General features: G+C 48.7%; 1 protein-coding gene across 2 annotated transcripts in view; it reads right to left on the reverse strand.

Moving 5' to 3' along the window:
• Positions 1–5,697, reverse strand: part of ESYT3 (extended synaptotagmin 3) — a 48,644-nt gene extending 42,947 nt beyond the window's left edge. For both annotated transcript variants that reach the window (XM_030816758.1, XM_030816757.1), the window contains exon 1: positions 5,153–5,697. In XM_030816758.1, the coding sequence (XP_030672618.1) occupies positions 5,153–5,479 (327 nt within the window). In that variant the 5' untranslated portion in view covers positions 5,480–5,697. The remainder of the gene's footprint in view (positions 1–5,152) is intronic.
• Between the last annotated feature and the right edge of the window lie 17,852 nt (positions 5,698–23,549).

A 23,549-nucleotide genomic window follows, 5' to 3' on the forward strand; every position in this document is an offset into this window, starting at 1 on the left:
CCCCTGGTGCCTGCTTCTGCCGGCAGCCCCAGAGCGCACCCAGTTAGATGGGGACCGGCATGAAAGGCGGCGAGTGGGGTGCTGTGGGGTATATGTCGCCAGAGAAAAGCTGACTCGGGACTGGTTAATGATTGCAGACCCTATAGCTATGAAGACTCTATAGAACATCTCCTAAAATGTCACGATTTTCAGAGAAATCAGAGGCCCAAAGAGGACAAGGGGCTTCTCAAGATCCCTCCATGAATGACTCCAGTGACTTCCACCACTTCACATCACGACCACCTCACCAGCAGACACACAAGAGTTCACTGCCCCTCACAAAGCTGCCAACTGGTGTAACTGATTGCTACCAGCGGAAAGGAGAGCCAGCCTGGCTAGAAACCACAGACAAAATGCAACGTTTTCTCATAGCTCTTTCTCCTCTCTACACTGCCTCAGGCTATTTTCCTACTACCAGCTCTCATTCCCCCAACCTGGAGCGACGTGAGGATTTCGAACTTCCCTCCTCACAGGGGCCCAATCATGGCAGGGGCAAATCAATTATCTGATAAGCAACCCAATCATCCAGTTGAAGCACTGATCAATGGCTGAATGAGTAACTGGAAATTCATGGGTCAGTGAAGGGCTGATCCGTGCACAAATCCAGGAGTGAAGGCTGCAGAGCTCCACACAGGGGCCCCTACCAAGGGAGGTGGGCAGGGAAGCAAAGCAGCAAAGGTTACCCCAAGAAGGGTCTTAGGAGCCCGGAGCATGAAGGACGGGCCCTGAAGATCAGAAGGCAGCTCTAGCGCGGGCAGCACAGCTGGGACTCCAAGAACCCATAGGAGCAGGCTCCGGGAAGAGCTAGGGTGCAGGGGGTTCCACAAAAGTGCTCTGCGCGTCCCTTCTGCTCGCTCCACCCCTTGACAGTCATCCAGATGCCGGAAAGACGAGCTTGCCACTGGGACACCTGGCCATTCATTTCATATTAGGAAAAGGTAGTTAGGAAGCCCGGGAAACAGAGGAACATAAAGGGGCAACCCCCACTGGGCATTCGCTTGTGTCTGGCTCTGTGCAAGCAGCTTTTCAAACAGTTGACTCACCACAACCATGTGTGGCAACAAAGCTTTTGTGGCTTGCCGAGGCCTACAATTAAATGAGTAACATCAAGGGCTCCGTGCTTGTCACTGTGCTATACACAGTCCCTAATCGACAAGGACAGCTGACTGAGGAGGCTCTTCATTCCTTCAAAAGTACACATAAACACTGTGTGAGAGGAGCATCGGCATGTAAACATGCAGCCTCTTGAACCCTCTGTTCAAGGGTGAGCTGCGGGGGCCACCCTGCCTTCTTCCTCATATGGTCAGGCCACATTCACAAGACAAAGGGGATCCACAGGTTCTTCCTTCAAGGCCTCTTCTAGTAAGGAGAATTCTTCCTTCCAGCTATATCTCCCATGGCTGGGGACCTGGAGGAGAAGCAGGATTGTCTGAAGTTTGACTAGAAATCAGACATCAGGGCCAAAATGACTCTGAAAGACCATCCAATACAACCTCCTTTTACAGGTGGGGAAACAGGTTCAGCCAGGGAAAGCAATTTCTATGATCATCTGGAGGCAGCATCTTGGAGCAAAATGTTGAGAAGGAGTCTAAGACCAGGCAGGAAAGCCGTGCATGACTGAGGACTGGCTGACGATGGCTGCCTTGGATGGCAGAGGGGAAGGATGGCATCCCCGCCTCAGCTCAGCCAGGCCTTGGTCTCCACCCCTTCACAGGGAGTTGGTGCAAATTAGAAAAAGGTGCCCCTTCTAAGCAGCATACAGCTTGACAAGCAGCAGGTGGCCGGATATCCAGCCCTCCCCCACTGGGGGCTAGAGTACAGGGCCAACTCACACAACATGCAACGCAGGTCTGAGTGTGGTGCCCTTGAGCTGTTCAACTTTTCTTCAGTACCCCAACTACTGATTTGCCATCTGTTAACTTATATGTCTTGATACCAAAGGAGGTCATAAGCCATCATCCTCTCTTTCACGCAGAGAAATCAGTTCTCAAGAGGGAAGGCATGCTAAAAGGTCAGCATGTGATGATGAAGAGATCCATTCATCCGTGCCCAAAATCTTGTGCAAGGGGCCATGCTTCCCCCGCCACTCCCAGAGCCCTGTCTCTCTTTGCCTTCACAGTTTGTGTTCCTAAAGAGGCAGAGAGAAGAATATTCAACCAGGTAGAGTCCAGGTTTTCCATATCATCACTGGGCGTGGAAACCTTCACGAGGCGGGTGAAAAGCCCACACCTGCATCTATTTGTATGCACTTCACAGATGTTCATACAGGCAACCAACCTCCCCAGACTTGTTTCTCATCCTGGAATCCCAATCACAGTAATGGTCAACCAGCTCCCTAGACCAGAGAGCGCCCTGGAAGACCCCTGGATCCCCCTGCACCCCTACTCTAGAGGCCACCATGCATCTAAAGTCCCACTCCCACGCATCTCCCACTCTCCTCCCTCATTACTACTGTCTTGGCTGAAATCACCTTCCCAACTGGCCCGTCTCCTCCAGCCTTCCTCGTCCCACTGTGCTGCTTTCTGAAAGGCCTTTCAGAAGCATCCAAGGCTCCTTCCAGCCTTCAGAACAGGGCCAGCCTCCATCAAGTCTGCCTCAACCTGACCCTGTCACACATCAACCCCTACCACACACTTCAGCCAGGCCCAGCACACAGCGCTCCCTCATGCACTGGCCATGTCACACCTCCATGCTGTGCTCACCACCTCCCTCGGCCAGAATGCCCTGTGCTGTGCCGCACCAGTGGCTCAATCCAACAGGTTATCCGGGCCCTGGTCCTCCAACCTGGCCAGACAAGCCAGCTAGGCGAGTCTGCAGAATGCAGGCTGAGGCCAGCCTTTCCCAGGTCCTTGTCAAGGAGAAAGGGGGCTGTGATTCGGGGACAATATGATATGGAAACCTGGTAGGGTGTCCTTCATACCAGGCCTTCTACCTGACTAGACCCTGTTCCGACTCCTGGCTCCAATTCTCCTCGATGGCAATGACCTGTTATGCATCTGTCCCCCACCCGAGACTGCCCTCTTGGTAGGAGAGACAGCATCACCTTCCTGAGTGTCCCTCTACCCAGCTGGGTCAAGCCTGGGATATGGGTTGTAGGGTGAAAACCCAGGAGGTGCCTTCTTGAGTTCAGGCTGAGCTCCCTGTTGGCTAGGCCCATGTTGCTCCTGGGGTCTGTATCCCCAACAGAGGCCAGAACTATCTCTGTGGTGTATGTGGGGGAGAGGCAGGGAGGCAGGGAGGATGTCCATGCCCCTACATGATCTGATTTTTGACCCAATTTCAGAAATACTGCCTTTACATATAGCTAAGTGTCTAGAGGCTTCCCTGATACAGAAGGGGAGAAAAGAAGGGGTGTTACTTGGTGAAGACTCACAGGCCCACCCTCATGGGCTAAGGCCACCAAGGGGGACAAAACAGAGATCTGACAGGTGGCCTGGACTCCCTCAACTGTGTGCAAGGGGTGTCGACAGGTCGAGCCTGCTTGCTGGGTCCACACCTTTCAGAATCACAAGCCCACAGAACCATCAGGATGACCAAAGTCTGTGGGAGTCAGGCCCGGTGCGCTACCCCTATGGCTACTACCATAGAAAAGTGTGCACCCTTATCAGGAAGAGTCTTTGGCCCCTCATCCCCCATATATGTAAGCTATTTACAAAGCTTTACCATCAAATCGTACATTAAATATTAAGTGTTATGAAGTGTATGCTCACTTTGAAGTGCTAATTCTCAGTTCCTCAGAATGTGATTCTATTTGCAGGTAGGGTTTTTAAAGTGGTAATTAAGTTAAAATGGATTAACTTAATCCTGGGTGATTAAGTTAACCCAGGCCTAATTAAGTTAAAATAGGATTGGGGTGAGCCTTAATCCTATATGACTGATGTCCTTCTAAGAAGAGATCAGGACACAGAAGACGGCGTGAAGACAGTAGGAAGACAGCCAGCTTGCAAGCCAGCAGAGGCCGCAGGAGAAACCAACCCTGCCAACACCTTGATCTTGGACTTCGGGGCTCTAGAAAGGAAAGGAAAAAAGTGTCTGCTGCTTAAGCCACGCAGCCTGTCGTACTCAGTTATGGCAGACTGATACAATAAGACTTCATTTCTCTTATAAGATAAACTAAATGGGCCTTATATTTTTTTCTCACACCCCACTTTGCAGACTACTGTCAGGAGGAACCTATGGCCCCGCTGGACTTTATAGGCCACAGGCTAGAGACAATGAGGGGTCTGGCGGCCTCCCCCGTAGGCCTGAGAGTATCTGGAAGAAATCTGAGAACGCAGAGCCCTAGAACCGGAGAGACAGTAAGGTTTGCCGCAGAACAACCCTTGGACGAACACCCCTCTTGCCGGTGTTTCCCAAGCTCACCTAATCATAAGAATTACCCAGGGTACCTCTGTGCCACCCTGGGAGTTATGCGATGGGGCCCAAAACTTGGGTTGTGTTAGGTAAGCCAGGACCAGAAGCGTTTGAGGAATCGTAGTGCCGCCCATGCCACCCCAGGAGATGGGTCTGTCGGGGCAGTGTGCGTGCGCCAGCATCCCTATCCGGCGGAGGGAGGGAGGGAAGGAGGCCCGGGGCCCGGCGCCGTCGGTCTCCCAGCCGTACCCGCCACTCCACCTCCAGCCCCGCGGAGCCCCCCCCCTCCCGCAGTCCAGGCCTCGGCCGAAAGCAACTGGGCCCGCCGTTTGTCACTGCGGTATTTGCCCATCTACGTTTTGCGTCCGGCGTTCGTTCTCTGAATCAACAGGCGGGTGGAAGAAATGCCTTCTGATTCTAACCCGAGTAAGTCTGCGAAGTCCCAGACTCCCTTGTTTTTCTCCTGGGTGTGGCCTGCCCGTGACTCTTCTCTCGGGCTCTGGGGCCTTAAATGAAACCCAGGTTCCCCGCTCCCACCGCAGTCGGACCAGAGGTGGACCTGAGGGTGCTGCGCGCCGCGGGAGGGGACGGTCACCGCCCCCAGGGTCTGCGCGCCGGGAACGGCGGGGAACGGGGTGTGCGGGTCGCCGGGCTCCCGCCCTCCCTCGGGTTTGCGCGCACCAGCTCCCCGCTGACCGCAAGTTCCTCCGAACCTCGAAAGGCATCTCCCCACCTCCGACCCCCGCCCGGCTCGGCTCACCCAGGCTGGCAGGTGCTGGCCCCGCAGCTCGCGGCTGATGAACTCGCGTTCATTGTCAAGGAATTCGAAGGCGGCGGCCAGGCGCCCGAGCTTCCCGCGGCGGTTCCTGCGCCACCACATCCACAGCAGGGCGCCGAGCAGCAACCAGGTTATGCTGAGCCCCAGGTAGCCAGCTAGGTAGACAGGCCCCAGGTAGAACAGCACGCGCACCACGAAGGTACACAGCTCGGGCAGCAGCTGGCTGGACAGGCGCAGCTCGGGGCCCGGCGCGCGCTGGGCTCCCGGGGCGCTGGGGGCCCCGGGGGCGCAGGGCTCCTCTGCTCGCATCTCGTCGCCGCAGTCTTGCCCTTCCCGAGAACTTCACCGGAGCTTAGGTCCGCATGCCCTCACGCCCATGCGCATCTGGCTCCCAAGCTCGAGGACCAGGACGCCGCGCCCCCTTGCCCTGCTGGGACTCTCGGCGCGCCGAGCTCAGGGTTCCCTGCGGCAGAGAGCGGCGCCTGGAAATACACCGAGCCGCGCCGCGCCGCCCCGCCCCAGCTCTCGGCTCCGGAAGTCTCCGCCCTAGGGGGGCGGGCCGCCCGCCTGGCTCCTGCCGGCTCTAAAGAGCAACCAGCCGGTGAGTTCGGCCTCCGACCCCAGCACGTGGCGCAGGCGTCAGCCGGAGGTGTGCACTCGCCAGTCCGGGTGGACCAAGTGCTGCCCTAGGTGGTTAATGACTCACCAACACCTGTGTACAACTGGCTTCTCATGGATAAACATCACCTAAAACCTGTTTCCTACACGCGGTCTATAACACACAGTATAGTCTGGACTCAGCTGGCATTCGAGGCCCTCCCTGGACAGGCTCAGCCAGGCCTCCCCAGCCTCAGGTCCTGCGTCCCGGCCCTCCAACTGGCCTCTAGGGCCTGCAACGCTGCCAGCTCCTCTGGCATCTATAAAGCTTGGACCTAGCCCCCAGCCTCATCGAGCCGAGCTCAGGGCCCCTCCTGCCCCACTCTCCCCACCCTCTCTTCTAGGTGTCAGTTTGGATCGTCATTCCCTACATCATCAGACGGGGAACTTCCGGGCGCCGGCCCGTCTTGGCCATCTGTGGGGCGCCCAACAAGGGCAAGCGACCAGCGAATAAAAGGAAAGATGAAGAGGAAGCCCCGAGGTGCCTGAGAGTCAATGGTGAAGCCCATGGTTTCTAAGCCTTTAATGATCAGAGCAGGTGGAGCTCTGAATCTCTTAAGTTCGGATAGTAAATCGTCTTGTGGATAGCATATATTTCAGGCGGCCACATGAAAGGGCTCACATCAATTACTGGAATGTGATTTTGGAGTTGACAAATATACCGGAGTGATTTGGAAATGACTCTATACTCTTTCAACAGCTTTATCGAAAGGCTGGAGCCGATGGATAGCAATCAAAATATTCTCCTCTCTTTCCTTTTCTCTCTCTCTCTCCCTCTCCCCCCCCACCCTCTCTCTCATTCTCGTTCTGACTCTTGCTCTCTCACTCTCTTTTTCTCTCTTTGGCTTTATCCTCTCTCTTGGATAAAATTCTTACTGCAATGAGTTTTTTCAACAATAGGTGAGTTCCTGGTGGTCAGAATACCTGGACCCTTCTCTATTGTTCTTGGCTTTCCAGGACTCAGCCAAAACAGAGGCTGAAAGTCCCCCAACTTAACATTCTCCCAGTGTAGCCTGGGAAATCAGCGGAAGAAATGCTGCTCGCTGGAGTTCCTTCTTGAGAGTTGCATGTACACAGTCCTAGTAAAGGCTCTGAGAAGTCCTTCAGACAAAAAGTTATTAAATTCTGTTTAACCCAGTGTTTCCCAGATTATTTGACCACAGAATTCTTTCCTCAAAATATTTCTCTATTAGTTAACACAGGTCTGCTGAAGCAAAAGAGAGTGTACGATAGGGATACTGGGAATTCTCCTGGAAGCTGAGGCAGAATGTGTCTGGCTCTCAGGATGGATGGACCAGGAAGCTAACTGCCATAACTACGCTCCTCATCCTTGTGGCCCTCCCTGCTGACCTGCCTGTCTGGTTGAAGTGCAGAACACAGCACTTTCCCTCCAACATCCCGAGATGGAGGGAGGACACAGGTCTCGCCAATCCAGAGAGACTGCCTTGACCCTTACCCTGTCCCAATTCCAAATCCCTTGGAGACAGGATCCATCTGAATCTATCATCCCCTTCGTCCTTCACACACAGCAGGTCCACACCTCAACCTGGGTTAGTTTGGGAGGGGGTGTGGAAGGTAGTGAGTTTGTGGGGAGATTACTAGAGAAAGGAAGGTTGTTGGTTTGTGAAGTGGATGGACACCCACTGAGACAGATGCCCAGCCTGAGACCTGTGGGATATTGCCATCCCCAGCTGCATCGCCTTTCTTTCCTTAAACACATCAAGCTCATTTATGCTGCAAGGCTTTTGTACTTGCTGTTCTCTCTACCTGGAATGTTCCTCTTCTAAAACTTCTCCAAAGTACGTTAGGGTGATGGGATTATGATTTCACCCCCCCTTTTTAAATTTATTTTATTTTTTATTTTATTTTATTTATTTTTTGAGATGGAGTCTCGCTCTGTTGCCCCATCTGGAGTGCAGTGAGGGAATCTCAGCTCACCGCAACCTCAGCCTCCCGGATTCAAGCGATTCTCCTGCCTTAGCTTCCTGAGTAGCTAGGATTATAGACACCTGCCACCATGCCCAGATAATTTTTGTATTTTTAGTAAAGATGGAATTTCACCATGTTGGCCAGGCTCGTCTCGAACTCCTGACCTCAATCCACCCACCTCAGCCGCCCAAAGTGCTGAGATTACAGGCGTGAGCCACCGTGCCTGCCCCGCCCCCTTTTAAAACCTTATTTATGTCATTAAATTACTCTCACAAATTAAATATACGAGAACATTGAGAATATGGCATTGAAAACTCTATACCCTACCTGGGATGGAATCTGTGCCTAGAACACTGGAGACTTTATTTCCCTTGACCTGGACATCTAGTTACTACTACCAGCAAAAAAATATTTTATAGATGGTTTGATCACAGCAAAACCTGGCGAGAATAATGCCTTCCAGAGCCTTTGCCTGAACACATTTGAGAGTGTATCCTATTACATACCAACTATTCGAAGAACAGTAGCTCAAATAAACATTCGTTGGTCACTAGTGTGGACTGAATTGTGTCTGTGTTGAAGTCCTAACCCTTGGTACCTATGAATGTAATCTTATTTCAAATAGAGTCTCTGCAGATGTCACCAAGTTAAGATGAGATCATACTCAATTAGGGCGGGCCCTAAGTCCAATGACTGGTGTCCTTATAAGAAAAGAGAGATTCGGAGATAGGGACACAGAGGAGACACAGGAAGGGAAGGCCATGTGAAGACACACATAGAAACCTGAGTGGTACAGCTACAGGGGAGGAATGTCAAGGATTCCTGGCGCCCACCAGGAGCTGGAAAGAAGCAAGGAAGGATTTTTCCCTAGCACCTTGGGAGAGAGCTCAGCCCTGCTGGCCTCCAGAACTGTGAGAGAATACATTCCTGTTGTTTTAAGCCATCCAGTTTGTGGCACTTCGTTACTGCAGCCCTAGGAAATGAATACAGCCTTCTACTCCGTGCCGGGCACTGTTCCAGGCATAAGAGATTCAGGGTGAACAGAACCGACAGGCTCACTGTTCTCATGCAGCAGACATTCTAGTGCAGAAAGACAGACACCAAAATTTAAACAAAGTACAAGAAAACAGCAGGTAAGGAAAGGTGCTCTGCAGATAGTGCAGTGAGTGGGCTGAGAAAGAGTGACTGGCATGGTGGGCAGGGCTGTTTTAGCCAGATTGATTTGCAAAGTTAGGTTGAGACCTAAATTAAAAAGAAGACTGAAAATGTACATACAATTTTTTATTATTATTATTATTATTATTATTATTATTTGAGATGGAGTCTCACTCTGTCCCCTAGAGCTGGAGTGCAGTGGCGTGATCTCGGCTCACTGCAAGCTCCGCCTCCTGGGTTCACGCCATTCTCCTGCCTCAGCCTCCCAAGTAGCTGGGACTACAGGCGCCCGCCACCATGCCCGGCTCATTTTTTGCATTTTTATTAGAGATGGGGTTTCACCGTGTTAGCCACGATGGCCTTGATCTCCTGACCTCGTGATCCGCCCGCCTTGGCCTCCCAAAGTGCTGGGATTACAGGCGTGAGCCACCGTGCCTGGCCCTTTTTTTTGTTTGTTTTTGAGATGGAGTTTCCCTCTTGTCGCCCAGGCTGGAGTGCAGTGGGACAATCTTGGCTCACTGCAACCTCTGCCTCCTGGGTTCAAGCAATTCTCCTCCCTCAGCCTCCCGAGTAGCTGGGATTACAGGTGTGTGCCACCAGCCCCGGTTAATTTTTTTTGTATTTTTAGTAGAGACTGGGTTTCACCATTTTGGCCAGGCTAGTCTCGAACTCCTGACCTCAGGTGATCCACCCTCCTCAGCCACCCAAAGTGCTGGGATTACAGGTGTGAGCCACAGCACCCAGCCTAATTTTATTATTTTTAAAAACTTAGTATCTCTCAAAATCATCTCTCCTTTGGAACAGAAAGATAAATGTCCTCTGCTATGTAGGTGTCATTAGTTTTCTGTTTCTGTTTTTAGATGGGGTCTTATTCTGTCGCCCAGGCTGGAATGCAGTGGCGCAATCTCGGCTCACTGCAACCTCCACCTCCCAGGTTCAAGCGATTCTCTTGCCTCAGCCTCCCAAAGTGCTGGGATTACAAATGTGAGCCACGGTACCTGGCCAATTATGACTGTTTCTGGTTGGTGATTTTTTTTAACTTTATTGTTGTATTTTTTTTTAGTTTAATTATTTTTAATTAACGTGTATTATGCAGCATAATAATTTTTATTTAAAAAGCCATAAGCAAATAGCCAAATTATTAGTTCTAGGTGATGAAAATATGAGTGATTTTTGTTTTTCTTTGTACTTTGCTGCATTAAAAAAAATAGGCATGGCCGGGTGCAGTGGCTCACACCTGTAATCCTAGCACTTTGGGAGGCCGAGGTGGGCGGATCACGAGGTCAAGAGATCAAGACCATCCTGGCCAACATGGTGAAACCCCATCTCTACTAAAAAGACAAAAAAATTTGCTGGGCGTGGTGGCGCATGCCTGTGGTCCCAGCTACTCGGGAGGCTAAGGCAGGAGAATTGCTTGAAAACGGAAGGCGGAGGTTGCAGTGAGCCTAGATCGTGCCACTGCACTCCAGCCTGGGCAACAAGAGCGAAACTCTGTCTCAAAAATAAATCAATAAATAAAATAAAAATAAATAAAAATTAAAAATTTTTTAAAAAGACATGAGTTGTTGGTTTCAGGTACATAGTCTTTAAAATGTTAGGTTGTTTCTTTTGATTCTTATTTTATTTTATTTTATTTTATTTTTGAGATAGGGTCTCACTCTGACCCCAGGCTTGAGTGCAGTGGCGTGATCTGTCACCACAGCCTTGACCTCCCGGGTTCAAGCGATCCCTGCACCTCAGCCTCCTGAGTAGCTGGGACTACAGGTGTGCCCCACCACACCCGGCTAATTTTTGTATTTTTTTGCAGAGACAGGGTTTGCCACATTGCCCAGGCTGGTCTTGAACTGCTGAGCTCCAGCAATCCACATGCCTTGGCCTGCCAAAGTGCTAGGATTACAGGCATGAGCCATTGTGCCCGGCCTGATTCCTATTTTATAGTGTTTTCTGTTAGGAATGTATACTGAATTTTATCAAATGTCTTCCTAACATCTATAGGTATGATCACATGGTTTAAAAATTATCCTAATACTGAACCACACTTGCATTCCTGGTGGAACCAGTTTGTTGCACAAATGTCTACTCAGTAAGGTGCAAAGAGAAAGTGAATTTTTCCCATTGCTTCCCAAGCCCACCGGGGTGTGCTTTTCCTCCACAGGATGAAAACGTGGGCCACTTTCAGAGTTTTTCCACTCATTTGTTGTCTAAGAACAGTTTCATTGTAGTAATAAAAAGCCCTGTTCAATCCAATATTAAACAATATTAAAACTCCAGTCTTTTATCTAACTTAAATTTCTCCTCTCCCTTAGTACTTACTGCCTTCAGCTGGGAAATCTGTGATGAGGACAGCAGCTTCACCTCTTTCTTTTTTGAGACGGAGTCTCACTCTGTCGCCCAGCCTGGAATGCAGTAGTGCAGTGGCACAATCTCAGCTCACTGCAACCTCTGCCTCCTGGGTTCAAGGGATTCTCCCACCTCAGCCTCACAAGTAGCTAGGGTTACAGGTGCACGGCCACCATGCCCGTCTAATTTTTTTTGTGTGTGTATTTTTAGTAAAACAGGGTTTCACCATGTTGACCAGGCTGGTCTCGAACTCCTGACCTCAAGTCATCTGCCTGCCTCAGCCTCCCAAAGTGCTGGGATTACAGGTATGATCCACCACGCCTGGCCACACCTCTTTCCTAAGTGCTATTTTGGGGGCTGGATTAGTCAGGGTTCTCCAGAAAAACAGAATCATTGAATGCACAGAGAGAAAGAGACAGAAATTTTAATAAGGAATTGGCTCATGTGATTATATCAGAGGTGTTTGAACCACAGCAACTCCGTCTTGAATAGGGGTTGGGTAAAATGAGGCTGAGACCTACTGGGCTGCATTCCCAGATGGTTAAGGCATTCTAAGTCACAGGATGAGATAGGAGGTCAGCACAAGATACAGGTCATAAAGACCTTGCTGAGAAAACAGCTTGCAGTAAAGAAGCCAGCCAAATCCTTCCCAAACCAAGATGGCCATGAGAGTGACCTCTGGTTGTCGTCACTGCTACACTCCCACCAGCGCCATGACAGTTTACAAATGCCATAGCAACATCAGGAGGTTACCCTATATGGTCTAAAAGGGGAGGCATGAATAATTCACCCCTTGTTTAGCATACAATAAATAAATAACCATAAAAATGGGCATCTAGCAGCCATCAGGCTGCTCTATGGAGTAGCCATTCTTTTATACCTCTACTTTTTAAATAAACTTACTTTCACTTTACCCTATGGACTCACCATGAATTGTCTCTTACGCAAGATCCAAGAACCCTCTCTTGGGGTCGGGGTCCGGACTTCTTTCCTGTAACAATTATGGAGGCTGAGAAGTCCCATGGCGTGCCATCTGCAATCTAGATACCCGAGAGAGCTGGTGGTGTAGTTCAGTCTGAGTTTGAAAGCCCAAGAACCAGGGGAGCCAATGGTGTAAATCCCAGGCCCAAGGCAGGAAACTGAGGTCCCAGCTCAGCAGTCAGGCAGAGAGAGTGAATTCTCCCTTCCTCTGGTCTTTGTCATATTCAGTCCCGAATAGATTGGATGATGCACCACTACAGTGGGGAGGCTCATTTGCTTTACTCAGTCTACCAATGCAAATGCTAATCTCTTCCTAAAACCCCCTCACAGATACACTAAAAAAAAGTGCAACAAACTATCTGGGCACCCTGTGACCTAGTCAAGTTGACGCATGGAATTAACCATCACAGGGGCCCTCTGGGAGAAAGGAGAGATGAGGAGCAGGAAGTCTCTACTAGTTTGGTGCCACTGTTAGTTGGTGGTGGCACCCTCAGTGGGTGTTGCACTTATAGTTACTGATGGGGACCCACTCCCCAGCACTGAGGCTCCCTCTCTTACAGAAACTTTGATCCAGGCAACACCTCCTCAAGTTGGCAATGTAGATTTCTCCCTCAGCCTCCTGGCTGTTCTTTTGCCAAGTGTGGGGATCCCTACTAAATACCACTCCCACTACGCCCACAGGAAATATGCACATGCTGTTACCCAGTGAAGGCTGGAAATGCAGGCCTTCCTTCAGACAGTCCTCGCCCACGATCTGCCACCACAGAGGGGCAGCTCCAGCCACAGCCTCTTACCTTGAGTTTGTATTAGTTCTTCTGTCCCTCAGGTCTCAGGAGAACCTCTTTTGACTTGAGGTGGGAGGGGAGGCAGAAGGCCAGATGGAGTATGCTCATTGACAACACTATCCAAAGGTGTCCTCACTCCCACTCTTCAGCCTCTGAAGGAAACCTCAGGGTCTGGAGGGCCCTCTTGGGCTGGCACAGAGGCCAGCTGTCTCCCTCAAGAATGGGAGGACTTGACAAGCTGGCTCTTGTTCTTGGCCTTTGTTTGGGGTGTTGACCTAAAAAAAAAACAGAGACAAACTTTATATAAGTAGAGAGTTCTTTGGGCCAAGTTTGGGGACTGCAACCGGGGAACATAGATTCAAGTTGCCCTAAATATACGCTCTGATTAGCAGCAGTGACTAGTGGGTTTTTATTTTTTATTTTATTTTATTTTATTTTATTTATTTATTTTGAGATGGAGTCTCGCTCTGTCACCCAGGCTGGAGTGCAGTGGTGCTATCTCAGCTCACTGCAAGCTCCGCCTCCCAGGTTCACGCCATCCTCCTGCCTCAGCCTCCCGAGTAGCTGGGACTACAGGCACCTGCCACTACACCTGGCTAATTTTTGTATTTTTGGTAGAGACAGGGTTTTGCAGTGTTGGTCAGGCTGGTCTCGAACACCTGACCTCAGGTAATCCACCTGCCTTGGCCTCCCAAAGTGCTGGGATTACAGGCGCAAGCCACCGTGCCTGGATTCTTTCACATATTTTGAAATAACCCTGCAAAGCTGTCTCTTGTGGGGAAAATCTACATTCTATAGAATCCTCTTTCCTTTCCAGGTCTTTTCCTGATCCAGGAGAGATTAACCAAGAGTCTGGCACCTTTTTAGTTCTGATTAGAGACATTTACCAGCTATTCTCTCTGAAACTTGCTACTTGGAGGCTTTGTCTGCATAATAAGAACCTTGGTCTCCACAATCCCTTCTATTAACCCAGTTACTCCCTTCTATTAATTGCAGGTTTTTAGATAATAACTCTTTCAACAAATTGCCAATCAGAAAATCTTTGAATCCACCTGTGACCCGTAAACCTTCTCCCTTCAAGTTGTCCCACTTTTCCAGACCAAACCAATGCATTCTTTACATGGATTGATTGATGTCTTATGTCTCCCCAAAACATATAAAACCAGGCTGCAGCCGGGTGCGGTGGCTCATGCTTGTAATCCCAGCACTTTGGGAGGCCGCGGCGGGCGGATCACGAGGTCAGGAGATCGAGACCATGGTGAAACCCTGTCTCTACTAAAAATACAAAAAATTAGCCGGTCGTGGTGACGGGTGCCTGTAGTCCCAGCTACTCGGAGAGGCTGAGGCAGGAGAATGGCTTGAACCCGGGAGGCGGAGCTTGCAGTGAGCCGAGATTGCGCCACTGCACTCCAGCCTGGGCGACAGAGCAAGACTCTGTCTCAAAAAGAAAAAAAAAAAAAAAAAAAAAAAAAAAAACAGGCTGCGGCCTGAACACATTGGGCACATGTTCTCAGGACCTCCTGGGGCTGTATCATGGGCCTTGGTCACTGATATCTGGCTCAGAATAAATCTCTTTAAATATTTTACAGAGTTTGGCTCTTTTCATTGACATTCATCTATTTTTTTTTTTTTTTTTGAGACAGAATCTTGCTGTTTTGCCCAGGCCGGAGTGCAGTGGTACTATCTCGGCTCACTGCAAGCTCCGCCTCCTGGGTTCACGCCATTTTCCTGCCTCAGCCTCCCGAGTAGCTGGGACTACAGGCGCCCGCCACCGCGCCCGGCTAATTTTTTGTATTTTTTTAGTAGAGACGGGGTTTCACCGTGTTAGCCAGGATGGTCTTGATCTCCTGACTTCGTGATCCGCACGCCTCAGCCTCCCAAAGTGCTGGGATTACAGGCATAAGCCACCGCGCTCGGCCTACATTCATCTCTTGAAACTACTTGCCACAGCCACAAGTAGCTATAAATTAACCTATAACCCACACTCCATAGCTTAACAATGTATAGCCAATCATTAATCAGTGTTATTTCTGTAAGCCAATGAGAATTCCTGTCATCGCCCAATGGGTTCCTTCTGCCCATTACACAGACAAAACCAATTCACTGAGACTATGGAATTGCAATAAAGAAAGAGTTTAATTGACATGAGTCCAGCCACACAACATGGGAGATGGAGTTATTACTCAGATCAATTCTCTGAACATTTGGAGGCTGGGATTTTTCAAAGATAGTTTGGCAGGCCAGGGAATGGGTGCTGCTGATTGGTTGGGGATGCAATTATCAGGGTGTGGAAAATGGTCTTCGTGCATGCTCAGTCAACTTCTGGCTGGGGGCACAGGACCAGTTGGAGGGTCTAGGGGGAGCTATCATTTGTTAGAAATGCAAAAACCTGAAAAGACATCTCAAAAGGCCAATCTTAGGTTCTATAAGAGTGATGTTATCTGCAGGAGTAACTGGGGAAGTTGCAAATCTTGTCACCTCTAGAATAATGGCTAGTAATTGTTTACATCTACACCTTAGCAGAAGTCAGATTCCCCTCATCCTCCTAACCTGGTGGTCTTTCATTAGTTTTACCAAGGTGGTTTAGTTTTGGGCAAAGGCTGTTATAATTTAAACTATAAACGAAATGTCTTCCAAAGTTAGTTTAGTCTAAGTTCAGGAATAATTAAGGGCAGTTTGGAGGTAAAAGGGAAAAATGGAGGTTGGTTAGGTCAGATCTCTTTCACTGTCATAATTTTCTTACTGTTATAATTTTTGCAAAGGTGGTTCCATTCCTGACAAACAACTTGGTACAGTCCACTCCCTGTCCCCTATTTTGCCTTTAAAACTCCACTTGTAATTGCTGCTAATTGGAGTGTGTATTCAGGGCAACTTGAATCTATGCTTCCATGTTGCAATCCTCAAGCTTGGCCCAAATACACTCTCTACTTATATTAATTTTGCCTCAGCTTCTTCCTTTTAGGTCAACATCTTCTTGGGGCCACTGTTCAATCCACTACACTTCTATTTATAGAATCATGACAATTTGGTTGACAGTTTCTGAGAAACATACAAGTTTACTTGTAATTACAAAAAATTAATTTTCCAGCAGCTTCCAGCATCAAGAGAGACTTGTTTACATGATGCCACCAGATCCATTTTCACAGGAAATAAGTCTGTCTTTTCTCCCTTACTCTGCGTATGGGGGATCTGGATAGCAATTCTGAGTTCCATGAAACTCTTTTCTTGGCGGGGAGTGGCAGGGAAGAGAATTAACTGTTCACACTTTCTGCCAAAAGCATATCTGTCCATTCGAGATTGTGAGCTTCCTAAAGTATGGGGCTGTACCTCTCAATCCTCCAGGTACCATAACTGCTCCCATCCCAGGCCTGGTCCTTCCTCAGAGCAAGGGCTCTCAGTGACATTGCGTGTGTGTGCATGCATGTGTGTGTGCGTGTGTGTGTGTGTGTGTGTGTGTGTGTGTAGATCTGCATCTCTTCCTCTCCCCTCTATAACAGGATCACCTCAATGTCTCCTCCTGCCTTGGAGGAGAAAAATATTACAGTTGTTGGAAACAAGATAGCTCATGTAACTTGATATTTTGTGGAGACAGCTGTCACAAGTCAGGGTTCTATTTGCTAAGCAACTGTAATGAAAACATTACATATTTTCATCGAGATTAAAAACTAAGACCACAATAGCTTTGAGCACCATCATATTGGAAAAATATGGACCACAACTGTGTCAGGTGGTGCACTACATCACCCACCAACCACACCACTCTTGGAGATGATGAGTTAGACCCACCGGAGTGCTGGAGGGAGAGATTTGGCACCATCTGCAGAGACGAATCCCGCAGCCACTGAAGGGAAGAGGGCAGGCCAGTGGCTCTTGTACTTCCCTGCGCAGCAGCTTCACCTAGAGGGTGCATTAATGCACAGCTTGCTCGACCCCAACCCAGGGTTTTGGATTCAGTGGGAGTGTGGGGAGAATTTGCATTTCCTCTAAGTTCCCATGAGATGTGTTGCCCTTGTCCTGGAACAGCACTTTGAGGACCACTGGCCCCAGGTGAGGCTTTGGAAGCTACCCTTTTAATAAGCTCCATCTGTGATCTAAGGCAGCAGGCCCTCACACGACATGGCCAATGCCGGGTGCAAGTGAGCAGGCCAGAGGCCAGAGGTCAGGGTTTGGGGTCTCCCAAGGTAGAGGCCATGGTAGGACTGTGTGTGTGTGTGTGTATGAAGCCTGTGAAAATGGAGCCAAGAGAGCCTTTCTGAAAGCCCTTCCTGGGGACCCCACAGTCCTTGTGTCTATGTGGAAGGCCAGAAGCAGATGGAGCAGCCAACTCCTGGAAGGCATTGGAGGTCAGCCGGGAGGGGTTTGGGGTGGCTTTCAGCAGGAAGCACCCAGAAAGAGCTGGATCTTCGTTGGGGTAGTTTAGACCCAGCGGGTTCATCAGACAGTTCCTGAGAAGGTTTCTCGGCCTGGTGCTGTGCAAAGCTTTTGGCAAATATAAATGGTGAACTTGCGGAGATCCAGACCCTGGGCCCCCAGGGTGCACATTTATCTGCATATGGGCAGTCCTAGGGCAGGAAATCCTAGAGAGCTGGGCCGAGAACAGGGGCCCGTGGGTATAGGAGCCTGACCTTTGATATCCCGCTTTGGAAGAGCTGCTGGTTCTCTCCCGGGCCTCTGGGGAAGGTGGAGGGCTTCCCTACAAATCGTGCGCACAGAGGCAGCTAGAAGGGGCCCGTCCGTTCTGCGATGCTGCCATCTGGTGGACGAGAGGGGCACTGGTCCTGCTTCCCAGGTGTTGGGTTGGCAGGGAAACCTCAACCGGGATAGTATCTACTGCTGCTGCTACTAGAGTAATAATGCTGATAATGCTTAAACATTTTTTTTAAAGCAACTGTGAAGGAGCGAGCACAGCTACTATTCTAAGCTCTTTGAACGTGTTAACTCATTTAATCTTCACAACATCTCAAAAGTAAGTAGGATGTCCATTTTTCAGAAGAGGGAACCCAGGCCAATAGAATTGGAATAACTCGCCCAAGGCCACACGGTGAGGAAATGTCCTCTGATCCTTGTCTAGGGATGGCATGGAATGGATCAGACACATTTGGGTCTGAGTCCTCGCCTTGAAGCTCAGTTTTTTCCTCTGAGAGAATTTTACTGTCCCCAACGGGATGCAGTGAGGATTCTCAGCATGTACCTTGGCTGCTGTGAGGACCAGCAGGTGCCCCTCACACAAATGTCATGTCAACAGTTCCCCCTGGGCTGTGCAGCCACCTGGCCCTGCCCAGCACATGGTGAGCCCTCACTCAAAAAGTAGTATTTCAGCTCTTTGCCTAAGAAAAAGAGGCATCACCTATCTCCTTTCCTAATCTTTGATACTATGCCCCTCGCAAAAATGTGTGTTACGTCTGAAGAACTTCCTTGCAGAGGTGGGTGTTTCGAAGGGAGAGGCATTAACACTGTTTGAGCTTCAGATGGAAGTTTGGCCTTTACTTGGGAAGACAAGTAAGTTTGGTGGACAATGGCAAGAAAGGCTCGCTGGATATTTTCCAAAGGGAGGGGAGCACCCTACCCCCGTCACCACCACCCCGTGCAGGATGGAGGCACTGTTTTCCTCTTGGCTCCTACCTGGGCATGCTGGCCTGGGCTGGGGGTGGCAGGGGGGTTCATTGTTGACCTTGATCCAGCAGATTCCGTGGGCTGTGGCACCAGGGTGGTTAGAGAAAATGGGATCTCAGTAGCCCCAGGGAAGAAAGTGAAAGAAAAAGGAGGAGGGTTTGTAGAAGGACTGAGGATACAAAACTCTTGTGAAAATTGGTCGTACAAATTGTATCGTTCTTGTCATACCCAACTAAATCAGAGTAGAGAGTCTGGGGGAAAACATACCCAGGGAATATAACATTGCTCCAAAAATGTAATTCTCTGCAAGCCTGGCTGCTGAAACTGCCTGTTTTCATAAACTGAAACCAGTTTTGCCTAATGGCTACCGAAACAGCCTGCTGTTATTCTAAGACTAGTTTTAACCACTGCCACCACTCACCAATCAGAACTTCCCCCTGAGACAGGGTCTCACTCTGTCTCCCAGGCTGGAGTGCAGTGGCATGATCATGGCTCACTGTAGCCTCAACCTCCGGGGGCTCAGGTGATCCTCCCACCTCAGCCTCTCAAGCAGCTGGGACTATAGGTGTGCACCACCACATCCAGCTAATTTTTAAATTTTTTGTAGAGATGGGGTTTCACCATGTTGCCCAGGCTGGTCTGGAACTCCTGGGCTCAAGCAGTCTGCCGGCCTTGGCCTCCCAAAGTGCTGGGATTACAAGTGTGAGCCAACACATCCAGCCATTTCTCCTTTTTGTAAAACCTCTAACCTTCTCTTTGTTCTTCGGAAGTTCTGAAGATCACTGGCCCTGAATTGCAATTCTTGCTTCCCAAATAAAATGTTAAATTTAGAGATTTATCTCTATACTTTTATTTTGACTTTGACACTCTGAACTTGGGCTAGGAAAGGAGAGAATAGTCGGGCTGAGTGTGTCTGGCTCCACACCCTATCCTTAGGAAATCCATGGTGAACTTAGCATAGGGAAGAGTACTACTAGTGAGAGGATGAGCAGGGAATTTGGGAATAGCCTCCTCCGCAGCTCATAGCTCTGTAAAGGGAATTCCCCATGTGGCTCAGAATCAGCAAAAAGATTGCATTCCAGTCACAGGCTTTTTGATGAGGTCAGGATATATTATTGAAAAAGTGGTGTTGGGACAACTGGCTTAACACAAAGCTAAAACATCCTTCACACCTCACTCCAGAATAAATTTCCAGTGAATTAAAGTTAAATTAATAATCGGCTAACAATGACAGAGAAAGACTATGTGCCAGTTATTGTTTCTAAAGCTTACCATACATTAGTTTACTTAATCTTCAATATAATGGCATGAGGTATAGACAATTCCATTCCCTTATTTTATGAATAGAAAGTCATCTGGGTCAGGCATGGTGGCTCATGCCTGTAATCCCAGCACTGTGAACAGCTGAGGTGGGAGGATCCCTTGAGGCCAGGAGTTGGAGACCACCCTGGGCAACATAGTGAGACCCGTCTCTAAGAAAAAAAAAAAATAGGTGGGTGTGGTGGCACATGTCTATAGTACCAGCTACTAGGGAGGCTGAGGCAGGAGGATTGCTTGAGCCCAGGGGTTCAAGGCCGCAGTGAGCGATGATCACCACCCCACTCTAGCCTGAGTAACAGAGCGAGACCTTGTCTCTAAGAGAAACATTAAAAAAAAAATCTAAGGTGTAACCCTAAAGGTATTCGAAGGAAATAATAATAATGCTTGGATGAGAAAGGATCATATTAGCATTTTACCAAAAACAAAAACGATAAAGGAGTAAATAATAGCTTTGGACATTTAAAATTTTAAACATCTATAGTATAAAAATAAATCAGTAATACAATGAAAAAAGGAAACTGCATTCTAAGGGAAATTTTTGCAATAAATATGACATATAAGTGGTCAATAAACCGAATACATAAAACCAATAAATAAGAAAAATGAAATTAACAGAAAATTGAAGAGGGAATAAATAGGCAGTTTATAAGGAATAAAAATGGAGAAGTCTTCAAAAGTCCACCTTTACTGGGGGTCAAAGAAATACAAATAAAGTAGAAACTAGATGCCCTTCTTTTGTGTTTCCATTAAGCAAAGATTTTTAAAAAGACGCTACCATCTAAGGATGATGAAAATGCACGAAACAAACATTTCTTCTGCTGTTCACGTTTGTGGTATAATCCTTCAATACAGGGGTACAGCATCATTTATCTAATCATTCTCCAATTATTGCTCACTTAGATCCTTTAACATTTTGTATCTTATGAATGTGAAGATCACCTTTGTTCATCATTCTTTCCATCTTTGATTAATTCTTTAGGAGAGGGTCCTAGGAGTGGCATTTTTAGGAAAGAGGATTTTAAACCTCTTGATACCAGATGCCAAACTGCTTCCTGTGATGGCTGAATCTGTTTTGATTGACAAGGGAAGGTGGGCAAGAGCAGAGCTCAGAGTAGCCCTGGGACCCGGGAGAGGAGAGGGCAACAGGCTGTTTTTTGGGTAAGGAGCATCTGAGGGAAGGAGAAATTAAGCAGGCAGGGGAGAGGTGGCAGGGCGGGGGCTATGGTCAGAGGATGGGGGAGGCTAAGCCTCCTTGCTGAATGCCCAGCTCAGGGCCTGCCCCACAAGGGAGGCAGAGGGGGTACCGCTGGACAGGCCAGCTTGGCCTGGGAGACGAGCTCCCCACTAACTAAGGGTGGTGTGCTTGGGCAAGTCACCTAGCTCCTCCAAGCCTTAAATGACGTGACCCGTGCAAAGCACAATGACTGGTACATGCTGTTTGAGTAAATGGTGGCTGGAGTTACTAGTAGGCACTCCAGAAGCATTTACGGATTTGATTTTGGAATCCTGGCTAACATTTAAATAGAGTTTCGATGTGCCAGCCACTATTTTGAAAGTATATGCAGTCATGATGATGGATATACGTTCTGAGAAATGCATCCTTAGGTGATTTCATCATTGTGTGAACATCATAGAGTGCACCTACACAACCCTGGATAGTAGAGCCTACTACACACCGCGGCTCTATGGGATAGCCTACTCCTTCTAGGCTACAAACCTGGACAGCATGTTACTGAACTGAATACTGTGGGCAACTGTAAGACAATGGCAAGTATTTGTGTATCTAAACATAGAAAAAGGACAGTAAAAATAGGGTATTTTAATCTATGGAACTACCTTTGTATATGTGGTCTGCCCTTGACCAAAACATCCTTATGTGGCACATGACTGTATCTAATTCAACAATAGCTCAATATCCCTAAAATAAGTATGTTATCATCAATCCAATTTGACAAATGCAATCAAAGCATAGAGAGCTTGGACAAGTTACCGAAGGTCATCAGCTGGCAGCATTGCTGGGCCAGACCTAGGCAGCCTGTGTTCTTACCGCACTCCACACATCCTCTGTGCACCAATAATACCAGAAATCTCAGCAATGCCAGCCACAAAGAAGGAACTAAAAGTTTGGATGGTTTGGAGGAGGAGGGGTGGTGGGGAAGAACTGTTATATTAACAAGAAAGTCAGCTGTAGTGCCTTGAATCACAGGGTCCATTTCCAGCAGCCTCAGCCACCAGGCTGACTCTAAGGAAGCAAGGCCAAGATCAGGGCTGAGGGGGCTCCCGGCTGTGGGTGCTCCCCTGGGCTGCAGTCCAGAAGCCCCCAGACTACATATGAGGCCTCCTGGGTCTTACTCACTGGGCTAACTGCTGGGTTGTCCTGGCCTCGACTTCTCAGATGGAGCTGGGAAAGGCAGCTGGAGGAACAGAACTGGAGGTGGTGTCCAAGGCCACAGCTCAGGCTGCCCCTGGAGGAGGCCCAGTGCAGACACTCTGGAAAATGACTGTCACTGAAGTTCAAAATGCTGCTGTTGAGTCATGCAGAGGAAGTTGATCTGCATTCAGCTCACTTGGAAGAAGGCAGGGACGTGTGAGACACATTGAAAGATTTTCCTCAAAGTTAAAATTAAAAAGGGGCGGGGCAGCTAGCTGGGACTAGCTCAGTCCTCAGTGTGGCGGGGGTGCTGGTGAATGGAGTGTGGGCTTCCAAGTCAGAATTGGGTGCATGTGCAGGCTCAGTCACTTCTGGTTGTCCCTGGATCTCAGTTTCCCTTTCTGTAAAACAAGCATCACATCACCTACCTCACAGGGAAGCCATGAGGTTTAAATAAGGTAATATGTAGAAATAACAGGGTGCCTGGCTTACAGTAAGTGCTCAACAAAACGTTAGCTGATAACTAGTTACTGTTGTGCATTTATTTACTGTATGCCAAGTCCTCTGTTGAATGTGTAATGTGGATTACCTAATTCAGGGTTCTTGAAGTGTGGTCCCAGACTAGCACTATCACATCAACTGGAAACTTGTAAGAAATGCAATTTCTCAGGCCCCAGACCTGCTAAACCATAAAAGCCTGTGTTTTAACTCCCAGGTAATTATGATGATGATGACTGCTAGGTTGAGAACCACCAGCTAATTTATAGTTCTTAGTACCATTATTATAGAACAAGGTAAGAATTTTATTCTTACCAGTAAGGTGACCAATGGTCCTGGTTTGCCCGGGACTGTCCTGGATTTAGCAATGAATGACCAGCGTTTCAGGAAACTCCTCAGTCCTCAGCAAACTGGTTTTGGCCATCCTATTAAGAGCTGAAACCATATTTCATTCTAGGAAGAGATTATGGGATTATGGCTTAAGAAAGCAAATGAGGTTTAGAGAATCTAAAGGGATGGGTGTTTAGCTCATTGGGTGGCTGGTGCTGGAGGAGAAGACAGGTTGGTGGAGGGTCTGGCATGGGGTGAAGGCCAACTGAGAGGCCCTGACAGCAGAGGGACCATCCCTGTGACCCCCAAGTCCCCAGCAAAACTCAGGAATGGTTATTTATTTTTTCAAGGGACAGGGTATTGCTAGATTGCCCAAGCTGGTCTCAAACTCCTGGGCTCA

Source organism: Nomascus leucogenys, chromosome 8 (genome assembly GCF_006542625.1).
Source record: "Nomascus leucogenys isolate Asia chromosome 8, Asia_NLE_v1, whole genome shotgun sequence".
Classification (NCBI taxonomy): domain Eukaryota; kingdom Metazoa; phylum Chordata; class Mammalia; order Primates; family Hylobatidae; genus Nomascus; species Nomascus leucogenys.